The 21,498-nt window shown below is 37.3% G+C and overlaps 1 protein-coding gene and 1 long non-coding RNA gene across 2 annotated transcripts in view; one reads left to right on the forward strand and one right to left on the reverse strand.

The window, feature by feature from the left end:
* The window catches only part of LNPEP (leucyl and cystinyl aminopeptidase), a 49,736-nt gene that overhangs the window by 17,949 nt on the left and 10,289 nt on the right, over nt 1-21,498 (forward strand). Inside the window, exons 2-11 of the mRNA XM_021290500.2 lie at nt 2,147-2,987; nt 6,734-6,872; nt 9,539-9,670; nt 12,052-12,172; nt 12,858-13,012; nt 13,323-13,436; nt 15,486-15,617; nt 15,936-16,067; nt 18,804-18,964; nt 20,435-20,523. Coding sequence (XP_021146175.2) covers nt 2,147-2,987; nt 6,734-6,872; nt 9,539-9,670; nt 12,052-12,172; nt 12,858-13,012; nt 13,323-13,436; nt 15,486-15,617; nt 15,936-16,067; nt 18,804-18,964; nt 20,435-20,523 — 2,016 coding nt within the window. The remainder of the gene's footprint in view (nt 1-2,146; nt 2,988-6,733; nt 6,873-9,538; nt 9,671-12,051; nt 12,173-12,857; nt 13,013-13,322; nt 13,437-15,485; nt 15,618-15,935; nt 16,068-18,803; nt 18,965-20,434; nt 20,524-21,498) is intronic.
* LOC135577262 (uncharacterized) overlaps nt 1,560-21,498 on the reverse strand; it is a 39,619-nt gene continuing 19,680 nt past the window's right edge. The window contains exon 2 of the long non-coding RNA XR_010468864.1: nt 1,560-15,004. This is a non-coding gene — a long non-coding RNA (uncharacterized LOC135577262). The remainder of the gene's footprint in view (nt 15,005-21,498) is intronic.

A 21,498-nucleotide genomic window follows, 5' to 3' on the forward strand; every position in this document is an offset into this window, starting at 1 on the left:
CTGGAGGTTGGAGTAGATGACCTCCTGAAGTCACTTCCAACCTCAGGTATCCTGTGAACCTATGATCCTATTCTTGTCAAAGCAGCATGTGTACAATGGCACAAAGGCTGAGTAGGTATATCCAAATTCCTGCTTTCACCCATGTCCATATTCCTTGTTCAGATTGACCAGTGCATCTTCCTCTTACTGGCTTCTGTGGGGTAGGATTTTTTGTTTTCTTTTTTTCTTATTTTAAGAGCTTTGCAGAGAAATGTTCAAGGTTGATATTTTTTAAAGTAACACAGCAGGTTTTTTGTTGGAGATGCAAGGTGCTGATTTATGAAGCTATTATTTGTTTTGAAGATATCTGAATGGTCTGTATGTATAACTATGAAATAAATGGCAGACAAATATTATTAGAGGTTTAATACACATATATCACACAAAGAGAAAATAATGGTAGGATGTGGGCTAGAACAAAAATTCTTGCTCCAACCTTTTCAGTGTTGCACCTACTGACGCTATAGTTTTCTGAGTTTGTGGCCTTGATACATTTTAGACACTTAGTTGAAGTGTTTGGTATATCTAGTTTGTAAAGATTCTTGACATATTTTCTTTAAGATGTTTTGTTTTCACCTTTCAGAATTTCAGCCATATAGAAACCCAACTTAAAAAAAAAAGGGGGGGGGGGGGGGGGCGTGGAAATAACGCTACTACCAAACCATAAATCTTTACCCTGCCAATATCTTCCCTTAGTCTGTTTCAGTGTTTTAAGCCCTATCAAGCGGCTATGCATAGTTATATTCCTGAAATTATTGGTGCAATTTATTTATGTATATTATCCTCAATTATTGGATAGGAGCTCAGCAATACAGATAAAATCAGGAATGTATGGTAGGAACACTGATATTGTAGACTGTATATAGACTTGCCCAATGTACATTCTTGTCAGAAATTAATAAAGTCGGCCTACTTTTCAGTATGCTTAGATTTAAATAAAAATTTATCTTTCTCATTCTGAAAACAGAATGTGGAGGATAGAGGCATGATGTGATTATTGTTCAATTAGCAGTAGACTTTCATTTGTGAAATGCATTAGTTTAATTGTTTTGTTCTCTAGACAACTCTATGGTGTCCTAACAAAAGCCAATTGACATCTTTTTTATGTTTATAGTGCTTTGAATTAAATACAGTATGAAAAAAAAAGAAGCTCCTTGCTCCTAAGTTAGCTACTTTTGGATGTCCATGTCCCATTCCATATATATGCTTCTTTCCAACAGTATTTTTAATTTTTTTCACTTTCCACCAAACAGGTCATCTGAAAGATAACCTTTTACAGAAACAGTTATAGACATTTGATTAAAATATAACTGCATGTAGAATATAAGAGTACATGATCCTTTTAACATTTGATATGGATTTAAATTCTTCGTTTGTGTTCAGTGTTCCATTATCTATTAAGGGCAAATTTTATGGAGACAAACAGTCTGATTGGCACTTATTTTAGTTCTTGCCTGCGTGGATCTTTTTCAAGGGTTGTATGAGCTAGATCTTAAAGGAAGATGTCAATTGGAACTGTAATTTTTATACTGCCATTTTTATGTGAGAAATACTATTTATATTTTGGGGGATGTGTGTGAAAAATTAAGTTTAATAATGTCAAGTGGATGTTTTATTTTTGTAAGTGCCAGCACACTGGCAGATTTTCTCCTGTATTGAAGAAATCTGTAGCTAGTGTATTCAGAAACACCTCTAGAACTGTATTGGCCTCCTGTGCTTTACCCTGCAAGATAAAGAATATTCCATCTTAACTATTTTAGTTGGATACAGATATAGTTTTCTGCGGTAGAGGAAATGTAGCCAAGATATTGACATCAACGAACTGGGCATTCTACGCAGTGATACAGCTGATCCCCAGTTATGATGCAAGATGTGATTAAATATGTACAACAGAAGCATTCTTTCAGAGATACTGAATGAAAAATTACAGTACGCAGAAAAGCACATAAATGTTTTCTAGAAGCAAACCTGAGAGAAAAAAATCAAAGAGCTCTTGATCATATGTACCATAAAAGTGTTTCCCATTCCGCAGTTCAGTAAAGTATCTTCGAGATATTATAATCATGCCTTTTGTTTATGATGTAACATATGATCTTTTCTTTTTCAGATCTAATTCAGTTACCCAGGAATATGATTGAAAATAGTATGTTTGAAGAGGAGCCTGATGTGGTTGACTTGGCGAAAGAATCTTGTTTGCATCCCCTGGAGCCTGATGAAGTGGAATATGAACCAAGGAGCTCCCGGCTCTTGGTTCGTGGTCTTGGAGAGCATGAAATGGAGGATGATGAAGAGGATTATGAGTCATCAGCAAAATTGTTGGGAATGTCCTTCATGAACAGAAGCTCGAGTCTCCGGAATAACATGTCTGGCTATACACAAAATCCAAATGGATTATGTTCTGCACCCTCTACGAGGACCGTGGTGGTTTGCACAGTTGTTCTTGTGATTGCAGTTTCGTTAATAATGTTGATTTATCTTCTTCCCAAATGTACCTTTACCAAAGAAGGCTGCCATAAAAATCATCATTCGATGGAACTAATATACCCTTTGGCAACCAATGGAAAAGTGTTTCCATGGGCAAAAATTAGACTTCCTCCTGATGTTGTACCGCTGCATTATGATCTCATCTTGCAGCCAAACCTTACTACTCTGAAATTTGCAGGCTCTGTAAAGATAGTGGTTAACATTACCAAGGAAACTCGGAAGATTGTACTTCACAGCTCAGGACTTAATATCACCAAGGCAACCATTACTTCAGCAGGAGGGCATGAAGCAAAGCCAGTTGAATTCCTGGAGTATCCATTGCATGACCAGATTGCAGTCATGGCTCCTGAGGCTCTCCTTGTAGGACAGAATTATACCATCAACATAGAATATTCATCTAATTTATCAGATAGCTATTATGGCTTTTACAAAATTTCTTACAAGGATGAGAATTCTAAGCAAAGGTATGCCCACAATTGTAGCTTCTCTGTGGATCACTTCTAGATCGTGCTTTGATAATAGAAATAACAAGGGTTGCTTTTTTAATTGGATGTCTCGTACAACTGATTCCTGTTGAGCAAAATCAATCTTTGATCTCCTGATTAATCTATCTGAAAAATGTATTTCATGGATGAGTTCATTAAGTCAGGGCAGCCTCTCTGTCAGTTAAATGGGGTGCAGTGTACTGGTTGTAGGTAGCTATAGTGTGGCTTTTTGTTTAATTTTTAGTTTCTCTCTTCAGAAATTCTTCCTACATCTCTCAAACTCCTGACTCTCAAGACAGAGAGTGGGGAAATGGTGTCCCACCATCATAGAGAAAGATCAGGTTTGAAACCATCTGAAGAACCTGAACATATACAAATCCATGGGACCTGATGAGACTCATCGCACAGTCCTAAGCAAACTGTCAGATGTAGTTGCCAAGCCCCACTCAATCGTATTTGAAAAGTCATGGCAGTCAGGTGAAGTCCCCAGTGACTGGAGAAGAGGGAAACATCACACTGATTTTTAAAAAAGGGTAATCAAACTTTTTACCTAGAAGATTAATTGAATTGCCACCCACCACCACCCACCTCAAATGGGCCTTACACTGGTCATGCACGTAAGAGTGTTCTTGTCTTTGTTGTCACATAGTTGTCCATGCGATTTTTATAGAAACAGAGCAGTGCGATAAACAAAAGACTGAACAAGCAGTATGAGTCAGTCCAGGACCAGCTGACAGAACAGTAGTTTTGAAGGGTCCACAAAACAACTGCTAAATAAAGATAGCACCAACTTGTGCTAAGAAATGCTAAGCTCTAAAGCTTAAAAAAAAAGAAGTTGAATGGGTTGTAAAGGAAAAGCAAGACAAATCAATGTATATATTATTACAAATCTTTGCGAGAGAGAGAGTTTATATGGAAATTCCCAAAATACTAATAAATAGATTTTGTTTCCTGAAAGCGGAAGGCAGAATTTAAAATTAGCGTCACCAATGCAATCTTTTTGAGATCGACAATATATGCTTGAAATTATTATCTGGGAAGATAATCACACTGAGATTGTATTTCTTTTCAGTTACTTAAAACAAGATGTTTCATTGAGCTGTTGCAGACTGTTTCAGTGAGACTGCCTGAAGAAGAAAACAGAAGTGTGGCAAACTTATTCATAATTTGTCTATTTCCAGTGAGATATGGAAACCATACGCTGCTGATATTTGAATTGTTTAAGTCCCTCAGTGATTGCTCATATTTTAAAAATAAACAAAACAAGATACTTAGTGTAAAGATTATTTCTTAGACTGTTAGCAAGCTGCATAACATAGGAAAGATGTATTTCTTTTCTGTTCTCTGAACAAAATCCCAGGGTCAGGAGACTTTCAGAGTCAGGAGACCTCTCTGAGCATTTTCTAAGGTTTTTTACAATTTGCCTTTAAAACTCCCACTCCTATTGGGTCTCTGAGGTAGTGCTGAAGTGTGCAAGAAGTTAAGTTAGCTGCAACAGTTATTTTCAAATATATGCAAAACCTGGTGCATTCAGATTGAACCGTGGAACATTTATGTGGGTTCTTGAACTGGTCAGCAACTTAGTTAAGGTAGTACCTCTCTGCTTTTTACTCTCATGTGTTCCTGTTGGTCCTCATCTGAAGTAGTCTAAGGGGCTTTCTTTAGGAAATCAAGTATTTTAAGAAACAAAACTGGGTTAAAGGATTGTTGATCTGTTTCAGTTGGCCAACATCTCCAATGGAGGTGGGTGTGTTTTACTGAGGTGCAAACATGGGTGACTGTTCAGATCCTTCAGGTAAAGGGCTGTTGATAAGCCTCTTATGAAAGGGCTGCTCCTCAGCTTATACTAAAACATCATAGTGTATGCGTGATCGTTAGAGAGAATCTGTTGTCACTTGGGAAACTGCTGATAGGCATCAGAATTCTGTCATTATAACAAAAATGCCACAAGTTGTTTCTCTGTTGTGGAATGTTTTGGATAATAAAGAATCACAAAGGGTGTAGATTGCATCAGAAGAACATAACTACAAGAGGAAATGAAATAGAGCTAAGTAGCTTATCACAAACAATAATTACAAGCATTACCATGAAGAACACAGTAAGTGTAGAAGGCAAACATCTTGTGAATGATTAGCCTCTTTTTTAATCTCTGTGTTTTTTCCTATTCTGATGTAGCTGGAGCTTTGTTTTCTCCTTGTTTAACTGTAGTAGAAGGAGAATGTGTAAGTGTTCACAAAGGAAAAATATGATCTGTCAGGAAGTTCTTGAGTTTTTGTCCCCCTTCAGTCCAGTGCTACCTGCTTTTGTTCAGGAACAGGATATAGCACATGCTTTAAGTTGTATATTTTTCAGTAAGTCCTTTTCAGATAACTGTTATAATAATAGCTGATATAATTTCTGTTGCCTTGCCTGCCTCTTCTGTTTCCACAGGCTTTGTCTCTGTATGCTTAATGCCAGTGGTTTTACAAATGCAGGCTACCTTGCCAGCCTCTGTTGTCATTGCATTTTCTGTGTAAGACTCAAGCTGTCAACCTGCTTTTGCAAGAAAATGTCTTTTTTTCTAGTTTAATTTTCTTTTGAAGATTTTTTATATTGTGACAAAAACATTAAAATTATCAAATGGCAAAATAAGTCCCTGTTGCCAGATGCAAATTTAAGAAGTTGGACCTTATTTATACCTCTATGCAGAATGGTTCTATATTTTTTAGTTTTCTTCTGTAAAATCTTTGGGTGAAGATTAAAAAAAAGAAGAAGAAACTTACTGCACCAACATCAAGGTTGTCAGTGAGGGGGAAGAGAAGGGTAAGAAGTTGAAAGCGGGCATGGAGAGCAATCTTATTAGTTGTCAGCAGCGTGCCTCCTCAGAAAAGTTGTAGGTCCAAAAATGTTTGTATCATGGTGCAGAAGGAAAGAAAAGCCCCCAAAACTTGTGAGTAGCTTAGCAGTAGGTGTTTTATTTTGGTGTGGGTTTTTTGTTAATTTGTTTGTTTTGTGGGGGTTTTTTAAACCAAACAAAAACAAACCAACCAACCACAGTTGTCTCCACTGTTTAGCTCTTGTAGAAGACTTAATTTCACAAGCTCCTTGTTGAGCTCCCAGTGTTGGCTAGCAGGAGCAAGTCAGAGATGCTCTCTAGGAAAAGCCATAATTTCTGCAGCTGGTTAGTATCCAAATACTGGAGGAAGAGTGTAGGCTTCTGGGAAGTTCTCTGGTGATGTGACTCGTTGTTGGATTGGAGACAAGGCAGTGCATGAACTTAGAAAGAATCCATCTAGCAGCCAGCAAAGGGTGCAGGCATACAGTTAGGTGAACTATGGGAGAATCTGCAGGAGAGGGCATGACAATTAGAGAAAAACACCTCATTGTAGTCTCATCTGCTGCTGAGGTTTTAAAACTTCTATTTAGTTGGCATGACCACTGACTTAATTTTTCATTCTCTTTTTTTTTTTTCTTTTTACTGGAAGCTGTCTGGCTGATATTTTGGTGATTATTCTTTAATTGTATTATTCCAGTTGCATTCTTCTTTGTTAAGATAGTGAAAAACAACCAAATACATTTTTTTGAGTTTAAAAAAAATGTTAATGAAACATTTATTCTAACTGTACCAACCCTGTTATGTGCCGTTCAGAAAGCTTCTCCCATAACAATCTGTTGCAAGGTTATAAATAAACTGACTTTTATCCTTTTCATAACTCTTAATTTGCTCTCTCTACTCTTTCTGTTAGGTGGTTTGCAGCAACTCAGTTTGAACCTCTGGGAGCAAGGTCTGCTTTTCCATGCTTTGATGAACCAGCATTTAAAGCTACTTTTTTAATCAAGATCAAAAGAGATGAGACACTTTCTGCTCTGTCAAATATGCCAAAGGTAACCTGCTTTTGTAGAGGAATTTTAGTAGAGCTGCTGTCTAGGTAATCTGTTTAAGTGTTTCATATTGTGTTTTTGTTGCAGGGGATTGACTAATTGACTTTATAGCAGATAAGCTATAAACTGTATGACTTTACAATAAAACAACTTCCTCTTCCTCGAAAACTTGAACTAATTAACTTTGTAGAAAACACAACTGTTTAATGTGCTGCTCAGTGTGCACTATTGTTGTAGGGATAGTTGAATGGCTATGGGAGGGGTTCTTGTTGAATTTAAAAGAATCCTTATTTTGCAGGAGTTTTGTTGTTGGGTACATCAGTCTCAAGAGCCCTTAAAATTCTCTTCTGAGTTTTCTATTTGCTGATAGCACACACGTGCAGAATACTGGAATATCTTTTTCAAAGATTTATGTAACTAGCAATAGCCTCTGTGAAAGATATGTGTGATCTTGAAAGATGTGCTTTTGAGCCTAGAAAAGAAGAAGCAGGGTGTGAATACAGAGTCAACTCCAGCAAATGAATAAGAGATCTGAAATTCCTTAAGCTAGATCTTTTCAGGCAAAATCTTCTAAGAGGATATGTGAATTTTATGATGATGCTTTATGCCATTAAGCCTTTGGATAAAACTTTATAGAAATATAATTCATTCAGACAGACCAGCAAGACTAATTTATTACCTCGTCTGTGTCTGCAGTAGGCCCTCTCTCATCAAAACATTACTACTATTTATCACCCAACAGAAACATCGTTCATACTGACATTGATCTAACCAGTAATGAAAAAAATTACAACCTTCATATTGGTGGGACACACGTATAAACTGTGCAGTTTGGGTCCCAGAAGACTGTCAAAAGCTCAGGTGCTGATGTAGCTACTGTGTTTTTGAAAACTAAGCTAGTAACTGCAGCCTCGTGAAATAATATATTTTTCACAGTTCATGAAGGTTTATGATGCTGATTTGTGGTGATTCCCAACCATTAGTTTAACAGGATTGCAGCACTTAAGTTTACATCCAGGCCTCAGAGCACTTTATGTGCTGCTCTTTTCTTCACTGAAAGAAGAAGCAGTCTCTGCTAAACAATTCTCATGTTCTATGTAAACAAGTAAGAGTGCTCACTTACTTTCCTCTGCTAGGAGTTGGACAAGTGGCTAAAACTACTTTGAACAGCTTCCATAGCTCTTCATGTATAAAAAGTAAACTGTGGGTTACCATTGCTGCATGTGTGCAACAAAAATTGCTGAGCTAATTTCACATAGTTACTAAAAGTCTATTTTGTTCTTCAGTGTACCTTCCACACATGGTGGGTACTCTGAAAGACACTGGTGTGTTTTCTCTGGAAAACCAAGAGAATTTTTCTTTCGAGTTCACCTACTGCACCACACTACCATAGAATGTTCCTACTACAGATTCTTCTGTAGTAATTGCAGGTCTTGATAACAGGCTGTACTGAATTGAGAGACTTTTCAGTTTATCCACTAGAAGGTTCAATGTGAACTTCATTTTCTATGAATACCTACATGAGCAAGAGATCTCAGAAGCAGGCTTTCTCAACTAGCATGTACATCGCTGATATGGCAGCATATAGTGGCTGGCACACATTAAGACTACAAATAAACTGTGTGTGGTTTCTTTTGTAGTTCTTTTTGTTTGTTTTTTAAATGAGGATAACTGATTTTTGAACCAGCTTAGCTGCAGCCACTGTAGATTTCCTTAGAATGTCACCTCTTTTTGAGGATGAAGCTGTAGTAAATGCAGAAATTCATTTATTCACTGAAGAAATTAAATAATGGCATTCTGTTCATATGTAGTGGTCAGACTAGATGATAATATTGATTATATCTTCAGGCTTAAAAATCTATTCCTCTTTAGGCTGACAGTTAAATTTTCAGTGGCAGTTAAATGTGAAATCATTGTTTAGTTTGAAATGATCTTGTCTAAAACTAAGGTTAGTGTAGTTGTTTTTAAATGTTTGTGGTTTCTGGAAATAAACTTGAACTGCCATCCCTGTCTCCAAACCTTTACTATTCTGCATTTATTCTACACTTAGTAGTGCGTTTAAGCTGGGTATTTTTTTGCTTTGAACAAACTGAAACCTTAGGTTTTCTTCACTTTTTAAAACGTGATCTCTTTTGATTTGTAAGGGTGTGTGTGAGGGGTTTTTTGTTCTGTTTTTTTTTTTTTTTTTAAATAGTGACTGTGTCTGGTTACCTTGTTTTGAAGAGGCTTCTGGCAAGAGACAAATGTTTAACTCATGTAATACCAATATTTTTAGTAGGCTGTGCTGAACTGTGTCTCCGATTTAGCCTAAAGTTCTCTTGAGTTACTGCTAATCTTTATGTTGATGTTGGATTATACTGGGGGTTTAAGTGTGAAGTAAGTTAGATTGATGGTTTCCCCAACAATGCATTTGTGTGGTAACAATGCTTGAGAAATAATTTTTGGGTATATAGGCTTAAATGTGCGATGTCTTGTTAAGTTTTGTTACACCATGAACAGGTTGGAGTATCATGTTTCCCAGTGAAATGTAACTAAAATACAAAGATGTTCTGCAAGTTTACTTATAAACTGTTCTGGCATGAGGTAGTTCTTTGATTTAATATTGATTCCTTGCATGTCTTAGTGTTCTTTTGTCTGCATTAATAACCATGTTTTCCTTTCACCTGCAGAAGGCCACCACTCCTGTGACAAATGGAATTGTTCAAGACGAGTTTTTTGTGAGTTTGAAGATGAGCACTTACCTAGTAGCCTTTGTTGTTGCAGACTTGAAAAACATCAGTATGAAAACTAATGGGAGTCTGGTATGTTTGTTTCACTTCAATTTCTTCCTCACCCCTCCTAAGCCAACCAGCCAGCCAAAACAAAAGAAGAAAATCCCAAAACCAACAAGTAAACCCCATCTTTTAATTTTTTTTTTCTTGGTTTTACTATACTCATCATAGGTAGGGGACAAAAGCCATATGCTATAGGTTGGACTGACTTGACATCTTATACCAGATTGAGAAGACTTTTACAGCAAGGGACTCAGCATCAGGTCTTGTTATACAGTGGAAATTTACAAAATCTAAAATTCATAAGAGCTTTCAGAGCTGGAAGCTTTAAACTTTTGGTTTTAATGCTTCATCTGTGAGGGAGTAGTGTCATGTAGACCAGGGAAGCCTACATACGATTTCGAGCAGTGCTGCAAATATGTTCTATACCTGCAAAAATAAATAAGCTACCTAAAAAACCCAAGCCCTCCAATAAAGCAAATCTAGACTACCTTTAAGTCTGCATTTAGTCATGTGAACACAAAGATTTCTTTGTGAGGTTTTTGTTTTTCTAAAGGTTCCAAAAATCAAACAGTTGGTCCTCTTTGATCTTTGCTCTTCATGGGGATGTGGCCTGCAGGGTCAGTGAGCAGTTACTACAATGTGTGCAATTAAAGTAACTAAACAAAAATATGGTAATATTAGGAGATGCTTCTTAATCTTATTTTAGGAGGTGCAGGAGTTTTTCAGTGAGCAATGATTTTCATGACTCTCTAGCAGGAACTGCCCCTTTGTGGTGAAATGTCAGAAGTGCCAGTATCTACCTAGAAACAGCCAGAAGGAATAGTGCTAGTAGCATTGTAGAAGGAGAAGTTCTCTCTTTAATCCAGTATACACAACTAAAGATACTGGTGAATAGGCTTTGATTCTGACTTGGGTAGAAGGAAAGTCCAGTAGGCTTTTAGAATCGTAGAATCATTTTGGTTGGAAAGACCCTCAAGATCATAGAGTCCAACCGTTCCTGTTTCCCCAAAAGAAGACCTACCCTGAAAATAAGCCCTAGCTTGATTTTTCAGGATTTTTGAAGATGCTTGAAATATAAATCCTACTCCAAAAATAAGCCCTGTCTTATTTTCTGGAAACAGGCTAACTGTCACTAAACTTTGTCCCTAAAAACCTTATCTACGCATCTTTTGAACGTGTCCATGGATGTTCTTCAACTACTTTAGTCGCTTCCCTGGGCAGCCTGTTCCAAGGCACCAAACATGAAGGATCTAGTAATGTATACAAGTATTTGCCAGCTTGAAGGGAGAAAGCACAAGAATGATCATACCAAGAAAGTCTGGAGTCTGGCTAGTGGGTTGTGCTGTTGCTAACAGTGTCAAGTAGGCCAAGGGAGACTGTAAGAAGGAAGTATACAGTGACATTTTCCACAAAATACATTCTCAAAGTGCTTCCAGTAATTTTTCACTGGGAGACTCAAAGAATTTGACCTAACCAGTTCACGCAAAATAAGTTTATTGTCCTGAATCTTATAAGATCGCTTAGAGTTGAAGGAAAGTTGTTATGTGTTCATAATGCAATTGAGATTTTTCCCAACTCCAGAAGATCCTGGGGGGGTTTTATGTCTTGTTTTTGAACTTAAAATTTGCAGCTAGTAATAATTTTGTACTTCCAGGAGCACTACATTAGATCCTTACCCGTATGTGGTTGGTTCAAACTCAAAAAATTAAAAGGTCACCCATCCATCTATTGGCAATGTCATTTGTTTACAGATTTGTAGCATAGTGAGAGAGACTACTTTCTTTTTAATAGAAGAGGAAAATTAGTCTCAACCTATTTTGTGTTTGTGTGTGAAAGGGCATCCTAAACCTGGATCAACCTTTAACCTAATCAAAGTTATTTTGTTGATATAGCAACTTTAACATGAATAGAGGGAGACTGTAACCTCTCAATTTTTATAAATGCTTCTTATATCGTGTCCAATGTGACCCTACCTTACACAGAGGAAAGGGTGAACTTTGTGACAATTAGTATTTCTTGCAGATGATGTCATACTGATAGCCTATACTTGCAGATTATTTGAGGTATAAAGGGAGAGTCACTTAATAACTCATGAGTAAAAAAGGAAATGGATCAACTTCTGTTCATATGGACCCTTCTTGAACACCTTCCTTAAAGCTGTCAGCCTTTAATTGTTCTTGCATACACATTGGTCAATTGGATACTTTGTCTGTATTTTGACTAGTCAATAAGGTCTAGCAAAAAAATTAACTCTTCATTGACAGCTTCATAACTAGTGTTTGTAATGTATGTGCATACTCCCCAAACTGTGTCCTACCTGTTTCAGGAAATACTGCCAGGTCCTCTTTTACTTCTAAAGCTTTTGTGTGTTTCAAAATTTTTTCTCTTTTCTTCTCTGTTTGGACTAGGTATCTGTCTGTGCCATACCACAGCATCTAAACCAAGTTGGGTATGCCTTAAACACAGCAGTGAAACTTCTGGAATTTTATGAAAAGTACTTTTTAATAAACTACCCTCTTGAAAAACTAGGTAAGTTCTTTTGAACTTTTTTTAAACAGAAGAAGAAGAAGCCCTGATCAATTCTGAGAAATGCAGGGGAACTTTTGTTCTGAAAAGGTGTGCTTAAAATAAACAATAACATAAAACATCTGGGAAAAAAGGTTCCCTCCAAATTATTTTAAAAATTCATAAAATGTTTGAGTATTAAGTGATTCCCAAGCTAGAAAACTTTTGTGAGCATTTGACATCAGATTGCTTATACTTGTATATAACATGAAAGAAATAATTCAGTCTAAATTTGACATGATGTGCCTTGAGTAGGGAGATACAGAATTCTCAGTCTGTAAAACCATATTCATGGGTGCAAAATCTGCAGCCTGACTTCTGAGGATGTGTTAGTTGACTGGAAAGATACTGAAATGAAGTCTTTTAAGACATTGCTTTCAAGAGGGGAAGCCCGATTTCCTCATTACTTGTGTGCATGCAAGATCTATATGCAGTGTCTCTAGTGCTTTAAGTTGTTTCTGTAAGAGTACTGCTAGAGAAACATGGCTTTAAATCTATGGGTCTTCTGTGCTTGAGATGTGAGCAGATGCCAACACAACATGATTTAAATAATGAGGTTTTTTAGTGATTATGTAATAGAATAGATAGCCTTGAAATACAGAATTGCTTTAACTAGCAGTTTTCAAAGCTTCTTCCAAATCTTTTCCAGATCTGGTAGCAATTCCTGATTTTCAGTCTGGTGCAATGGAAAACTGGGGCTTGATCACCTTCCGAGAAACAGCACTCTTGTTTGACAGTAATACTTCTTCAGCAAGGGATAAGAAGTTAATAACTGCAGTGATAGCACATGAGCTTGCGCATCAGGTACTAGATTGTGGAGGTCATTCTTTGAATGTGACGGGTTATTTTTTTTCTTTTTAAATGAAATTCTGTCCTTAAATTCACTCCTGCTCTCATTGTGACTGGGATGTGCATTTTATCTCTTCAGCATACCTTCAGGTATATTTTCTTCAGCACAAAACACAAACTCTTAGGGAGTTGTTACTGCAAGTACATTACTGTGGCTTTGACTGAACTTGACTTTGCCACAAGATAAAGCTGAGGATGGATGGAGTGTTACTGTATTTGCTTGATTTTATGTCTGAAAAAGAATTACATATTTTTTCTTTCATAGTGGTTTGGTAACCTAGTGACTATGGAATGGTGGAACGATCTTTGGCTGAACGAAGGATTTGCCACTTTCATTGAGTACTTTGCCATGGAGGAGATTTTTCCAGAACTACATTCAGTAAGTTCTTTCTATGAGTAGGCTTACAGTACCTTTGCTAAGATGTTTTTTAATGCTGGCCATAAAAGATTGATAGTTATAAAATTATACTGACATTCACTTTGGCCACCATTGAGATTATACTTTTATCTCCTCTGCTTTGGCACTTTCATTATATTGGAAGTGAGTTTGGGAGGGTTTTTGTGGAGGGTACGTTGTTTTTGTGGAGTTTGTTTTTGTTGTTTGTTGGTTGTTGGTTTTTTTTCTGTAGTAGTAGTGTGTATGCAGCCTTTGTGTTTTGTGTTGATTAAAAAATTCTGTGCAAAATACCAGGTCTTAAAAGGTGTAGGCATCTATATATCAAATTATAAATTAAAATCTTCATACAGAAAGTCCGGGCATGTTGTTGAGCATGTCTGTTTATCTCTACTTTTCTTAGTACACTTAGGAAGCACCAGAGCTTTAAGTTACTAAACATGCTTGGAGTAACTCCTGTCTTTCCATCATTGTGGTGCATGTTTGTATCTAAATCAGTCTGAAGTTCACAAGTCAGAGGACCAGATATAAAAGTGGCATATGGTCCCATCCAATGGATTCTGATAGCATTGAGTTACACTAATAGTACAAAGCACAGGCAATCTGTTTACACATATGGCTGAACGATAGAATCTTTGATCATTTAACAACTCACTCTGGTACTCAGTGACCTAGCTTTTCAGACTCTGGAAAGCTTGAAGGAATCAAACTTGATCTTTCCTCTCCAAGGGATACTAGCTACTGCTCTAAAGCATCCTTGTCACTAAGTGCAGGCAGAGAAACAAGAATTAGTGAAACTAAATGGAGGGGGCAATGGAGAGACTAATTCTGCATCTTGGGTAAAGGCATCTCCTAGGAGAGAATAGCTAGGCTCTGGAACCAGCTTCCAGGAGAGTTTATGTGATTTGCATTAGTCACTGTATTAAAAACCTGATGTGTACTGACTGTTTCCAGTCTGCTGTTCTTCTCAGCATTCTGCCTGAGTGTTAGAGTTCCTAATTCACTTATTCTTACTGCATTAAGAAACTTGGATTACTAACTTGATTCAGTAGAATTCTTTCTTGAAACTGGGTGTTTTTCATTTGGCCTAGCTTGATTGTTGTGTCTGATGACCACTGAAAGCATGTTTGTGTAGCCATTCTGCTTGTTAGGTGCATATGTGATGAGGAGAGGACACAAAACTAGTTTAATTTTTTAACAAGGACACATCTGCCACTCATCTGCTTCATTCTAAATGTTGCCTTCACCAACATCTCGTTTTACCACTTGCTGGTGCCAAAATGTGTTTTTGTGAAAATTAATTAAAAAAAACACTTGGAACATCTACATTCAGCAATAGCTTTAAAATTTTAAACTTGTAAGACCTGTGTACAAAACAATAAGGATACCTTTAAATTTTTGTAACTCTCTACTGTTTAGAGAAAACTTTATAGTGAATTTTTTCTTGAGTCTTCATGAACTGAGGTGGACAAATACCAGTACAATCAGCTTCTTTTCAGTGTTTGGGGTTGTCTCATTCTGGTAACAATGTATTAAATTCAAATATCTTCATTCTAGAAGAAAATAAGAAAGAGAATTTGATATAATAGTGTTTACATTCAACAAATGTTGCTGTAGTGAGTAATTTCACTAGACTTAATGTTTTAATATTAAAGCATACTCAAGAAGTCAGGCTTTTGTATTCCCTGCTTCTGGTAAATGAACTGAAAACATTGGTGAGCCAAATCTGAAATCTGTCACATATGTACTTAGTAGGTACATTTATTTACGCTAATTATGCGTTTGCCTGAGACAGGAGCATAATGATCTGGGTAATGATTCAAGCTCAGGACTGGGATTCCACTGCTAAAATGTGGTAAGGAAAGAGTAGATTTTACAAATGCTACGTTGACAATTCTTTTGCTCCCTCCGTTGGCAGGAAGGTGAGCAGTGGCATTTTAGACCAAGAGAAGAACAAAGCAGTGACAACTTTTACTGTTCTGCTTACCATGTATGTTCTAGCTTCTCTGACATTTATAAATGTTTCTCTTATAGGATGAAGATTTCCTTAATTTAATTTTTAAGGCTATGATGAAGGATTCCTTGAACTCCTCACACCCAGTCTCTTCTGCTGTTCAGTCTTCAGAGCAAATTGAAGAAATGTTTGATGCACTTTCTTATATCAAGGTAACTTTAAAAATATTTGGAAACGTTAGGAAAATGATGGTTTAGCTATCGAAAACTTGAATGGAGTAATGAATAAGTGGGCAGAGGCTTATAAGTAAGAAGTTATTTTTGAGATAATGTTAGTTATAAAAAATGTCAAGCTCTATTAGCCTGTTTTGTAGCTGTATATAGAGTAATTATTCAAATGATATCTTTTTGGATAAAATCTGCCATCTTCTGAGTTACTCTTGTATGGTGAAAGAGCTATAATACGCATATGCTTCAACAAGTTCTAGGAATTTAATTTGCAAATTCTGTTTCTTTTTTTTTTCCCTAAAGGGGGCTTCACTTCTTTTGATGCTGAAGCACTATCTCACTAAGGATGTTTTCCAAGCTGGTATTGAGGTATATTTGCATAATCACAACTATGGTTCTGCCCAGAGTGATGACTTGTGGGACAGCATGAATGAGGTATCCACTTTTGATATGCTGTGCTTGTTTTTTTCACTTCTGTAAGTGTATTGTAAATTTTTATTTATTTCCTTGTCTATGAAAGAAATAAGATAATAGCAGGCAAGTACTCTGAAGTTCTTTCTCTTCATATTCCAAAGTTCTGTAATATCGATATGGAGATTCATGTAGCTTCTAGGACTTTACTGAGTATCATCCCAGAAAAGCACTGCACTGCCATGCATATCTATGTGTGTGGTCATACTGGTATATTCATATCCTCTCTAGAGTTGCACTGTTAGTGTATTAAAACCAGAATAAAAATAGTCATCTTAAGTGTAGTACAAAACTTTCAAGACACAGCTGAATCCAACCTCTGCAGAGGTCTTGCGATACTCTCTACTAATGTAACTTTCAGTTACAGCCTCTGTTTCAACAAGCGGTGCTGAAATTGAAGGGGATGCTTTAGTTCAGCAGCTCTGCAATGATAAGGCACGCAAAAGGCTGTGTCTGATTAAAATGGCTGTGGGTGAAGAGAGCAAAGCTGCAAGAAAGCAAGAGCATGGGCAGGAGAGAGCAAGGGCAAGAGTTGGCAAGTCTGTGGGAGCTAGGGAGGGCAGGAGTGAGAGGGCATATGTGAAGAAGGGGAGAGAGATGGCAGGAGGGAGAGGTGGGAAGAGAGAGACTGAAGGAGAGAGACAGAGCAAGAAGGGGTGGCAGTGAAAGAGCGCGAGAGAGCACATGGCGGGGGGAGAATTGGAGGGAGAGTGCAAGGGGAGGAATGTATGAGAGGGAGAGAGTGTTTGTGCAAGAGAGAGAGTGCAAGACAGAGTGATCCAAACAAGAAAGAGCTGCTGGGTATTTCCAGGGAGTGTCAAGGTAATTGTATAAGGGAAGAGAACAGATTTCCCTGTGAGTGTGTGTACTGCATAGCATGTGTTGAAGTGTCCCAAATACATGTGAGGTTCCCTCACAGAAGCTGAGTGCTAAGCAGGATACTAACTTAATGTTTACTAACTGGAGCTGCTGTTATTGCCAGCTGTCACAAGTGGCTGTAAATTTGTGTGTTTAGTCATACACTGTCACTAGTTTGCCAGCTAGTGATGGATTATTACTGATATCAGACTGTGACTCTCTTATGACAGAGCACTCTTCTGGTTTGTGCAGTGATTTTTACATTCAAAATATACTTTCCTCAACCTGTGCAAAATAGAGCCTCCTAACCAACCGTCTTCAGTCGTGCACACCTAGAGAACATACCACAGGGAGATGGTAGTATCCAAATAGAGTGGCTAGAGAGACCACACAGATGCCTCACATTTAATTAATATGTTCCCAGATGCAGGGTTTAACTGTTACTAGAGCATGGGAAAAGAGTCATTCTCAAAACTTTAGATTACTTGCTTGGTCTGTCTCTGGCTCAGAAATGCACTTTTTTTTAATTGTAACCCAACTGTTTGTTCATGGGGCAAGTTCAGCTTTTCTGCAGACTCAGCAGGCCTCTTTCTCCAGTCTTCTGGAACCTGAGTCATCATCTTTTAAGAGTTAAAAGTAATTGTGTTAATCTCTGGGATTGCTTCACCCACCTGTGTTAGTATTGTTAAGTGAGTTGCTTCCAAACAACTAACATCTAACATCAGAACTCAATGTGTATTTCCCATTTTAATGATAAACAACCTTTTGTATTTGGTGCTAATTTAATAGTTACCTAATTCTGCTGACACCAGATATTTAACAGCATAGTTTGCCAGAAGTTGCCCTTCTGTGTGGAGGAGCACACCAGCTGGTTCTTTAGACGTTTTCTGATGCATGCACCCAGCACATCCTGGGCAATTTATGAAGGGAATGCATAATGTAACATTGTAGTAACAATGATAGCTCGTGATGATATAGTATTTTCCCGTAAGGGTAAACTGTACATATTATTTTTGACTTGAACAGAGAAGAATGGGCAATAACATGCTGATGAGGTAAACTAGAGAAAAGCAGAGTACAGGTTGGTAAAAGTTAAATGTAAATTGATTAGTGATATATTAATTTCCTTATGTTCCTCATAGCTCAACCTAAAACATATTTTTTAAGTTAGGAGACTTACTGTCTTTTTCAGATTGGATTATCATCTCTGCTAATAGAGAGGCAGTGATATGTACATTATAAAACACTTGTCTCTCAGTGAGGATGATGTAGCGCAAACAGTTCCTGAAAGACTGGAAGAGGTTGGAGGTTAAGCTATGTAAAGGCTGGTAAGTGGGAGGGGAAGAAGGAAAAAAAAAAAAAAAAAAAAAAAAGAAGAGAAATATGAGAAATATAAAGGATGTATTGTTTTGTTGTACAAATATTATCACTCTAATTCAATTTATAATATTCATTTCAGAATTAAAAGAAGATCTTTAACATTAAACACCCACATAATATCAGAATATGAATAAAGAAAGAGAGAGGGTAGGGGGAGTTTGGGAGCTTAACATAAGTTTATTTTCTGTAACATTTTCTTCTCCACTTCTATGACATACCACCTCAATGTACCTGATGTTTTAAATTTGTCTTTCTACTGCTTGGCTAGGATTCCCTCAATTTAGGAAAATTAAAACTACTTGTTCCCTTAAATTGTTGCTTATGAAATATACAAGATTGCTGTCAAAGTGATTGTTTACAGATACAGAATCATGCTACTAGCTACTTGGTGAGTTAAAGAGGAAGGTTTTAAAATGTTCTCCATTTGCTCTTTTCTTGTCAAGTTATGATTGTTTTTTACAGATTACCAATGGAACACTAGATGTAAAAAAGTTGATGAAAACTTGGATTCTGCATAAAGGATTTCCTTTAGTTACTGTTGTCCGAAATGGAAAGAATATTTCTGTGCAACAAGAACAATTTTTATATCACATGGAAACAGAAAATTGGACATCAGATACAAGGTTATTACTTCTTAGCCTTTATTCTTCCTGCTTGCAGTTCACTTGAGGTAGTCTTTGTGGTATGAAATCAATTACGATTTCTATTACCAAGATTTGTAACTTGAGTCTTATACTTGAATGACCTTTTTTTTTTTTTTTTCATAAAACTTGTAAAATTTCAGGAGGACAGAACATTGGAGTGAGGTAAAATGATACTGGTTGAATTTCTGATGCAACAAGAGGTTTCCTGTCTATATGACTTTGGACAAGCCTACTTAGTGTGTTGGAATGTTTTGTCCCTCAGGGGTCTGTACTGGGACTGTACTGGGTCTGTACTGGGTCTGTACTGGGACTAGTACTATTTAATGTCTTAATCAGTTACATTGACAGTGGGATTGAGTGTACCCTCAGCAAACTTGCAGGTTACACCAAGCTGAGTGGTGTCATGGAACGTCATCCAGAGTGACCTGGACAAACTCAAGAAGTGGGCCCATGTGAACATCCTGAGGTTCAGCAAGGCCAAGTGCAAGATCCTGGGCCTGGGTTAGGGCAGTCCCCAGTGTTAACACAGGCTGGAAGATTAATGGATTGAGAGCAGCCCCTGTGAAGAAGGACTGGTGGATGAAAAGCTGGACATGAGCTGGCAATGTGCACTTGCAGCCCAGAAAGCCAACTATATCCCAGGCTGCATCAAAAGAAGCACAGCCAGCAGGTCAAGGGATGTGATTCTGCTCTTATACTCTGCTCTGGTGAGGCCCCACCTGGAGTTCTACATCCAGTTCTGGATGTGGACCTGTTGGAACAGGTCCAGAAGAGGGCCACAAAAATTATCAGAGGGCTGGAACAGCTGTATGAGGAAAGGCTGAGAAAGTTGGGGTTTTTTAGTCTGGAGAAGATAAGGCTCCAGGGAGACTTTATTGTGGCCTTTCAGTACTTAAGAGAAAGATAGGGACAGACTTCTTAGTAGGGCCTGTAGCAATAGGACAAAGGGTAATGGTTTTATACTAAAGGAGGGGAGATTCAGGCTAGACATGAAGAAGAAATTTTTTACAATGAGGGTGGTGAAACACTGGCCCAGGTTGCCCAGAGAGGTGGTAGATACCCCATCCCTGGAAACACTCCAGGCCAGGCTGGACAGGGCTCGGAACAACCTGATCTAGTGGAAGATGTCCCTGCACATTGCAGTGGGGTTGAAGTAGATGATATTTGAAGGTCCTTTCCAACCCAAACCATTCTATGATTCTTTGAAATGTTCCCACTTCTCAGCATGGTGGGAATATAAAAATAATTGCTGTACATGCTGTACGTGTATTCTTTCATCATATTCTGAGTATATGAGTTAAGTTTATACTTTATTATTCTACACAGCATGCAGTTATTGTAAAACCAATATATTAAAATGCTTAAATGAAAAAAAAAAAGAGATTAAAAAACCTTCAAGGCAATTAATATATATTTAATATGTCAGCAAATATTTGCTTTGCTTTGCAGTTATCTGTGGCATATTCCTCTCACCTACATAACCAGTAGCTGCAACTTTATCCATTGCACTAATGCATATTTACTGGACCGAAAGTCAGGTATGTGACTCAAAACTTCAGTAGCAAGTTACTTAAGTGTTATAGATTACTGATCTTTCTGAACACACACTTGCCTAAGATATGAAGATGAAGGTGTATTTACAGAGATCTGGAGCCAAGCACTACTAATTAGAGAGTAGGTTCCCTATAGCACAAGTAAGTGGCAGCAACTGGGGCAGAAGTACAGGTCTGGAATTTGTAAAAGCCTGTACTCTTTTCATCCCAGTGCCAGCACAGAATCTCTCAAACTGCCTGTGCTTTAGAGGGGGAGTAATATGAGAGTTGCTCTGCCAGTATACTGAAATGTACATCACTTTCCATGAAATATTATTTATTTTCTTTAATGGTATAAGAAAATATTACATTTAGAACAGATTAACTTTTTAAGAATGCTGTTGTAAAACTTGAAATTCCTGGATCTTTTCACATAAACTCCGCTTTTGCTGCACTGGCTAATTTGAATCCTAAATTGCTAGTCTATGGTTTGGTTTTTTGTGATTTTGTTGTTGTGGTGGGGGTTTTTTGTTTGGTGGTTGGTGGTGGTGGTGGTTGGTGGGGTTTTTTGGATTTTTTTTTTTCCTCCCACCCCTGTTTTTTTGCTTGCCAAGTGAAGAGTTACTATACACTTCTATGCAGTATTGTGCTAAAATCACTTCGGCTGTCTCTCTCCACTGACATGAATCAATTTTTTTATTTTATTGAAGCTGGTCTGACCCATTGTCTTACATCTGCTCATGTATTTTCTTCTGCCTTGTTAAAGTTACTATTCAGTGCATTTAAGTGGAAATTATTTTAAATTCATAAACCTATCTCACACGTCTGTTTTTTGAAATAAAACTACACAAAATTAAAATCAAATTATCAGAGCTGATCTTGACATTGTTGCTGTTTACTAATTTTTATTAACTGCCACCCCTCTAGAATGACTTTAGAAGTATTAAAATAAATATTTTTGTCATTCTGACATTGTTTTTA

The sequence above is a fragment of the Columba livia genome, chromosome Z, assembly GCF_036013475.1.
Source record: "Columba livia isolate bColLiv1 breed racing homer chromosome Z, bColLiv1.pat.W.v2, whole genome shotgun sequence".
Classification (NCBI taxonomy): Eukaryota; Metazoa; Chordata; class Aves; order Columbiformes; family Columbidae; genus Columba; species Columba livia.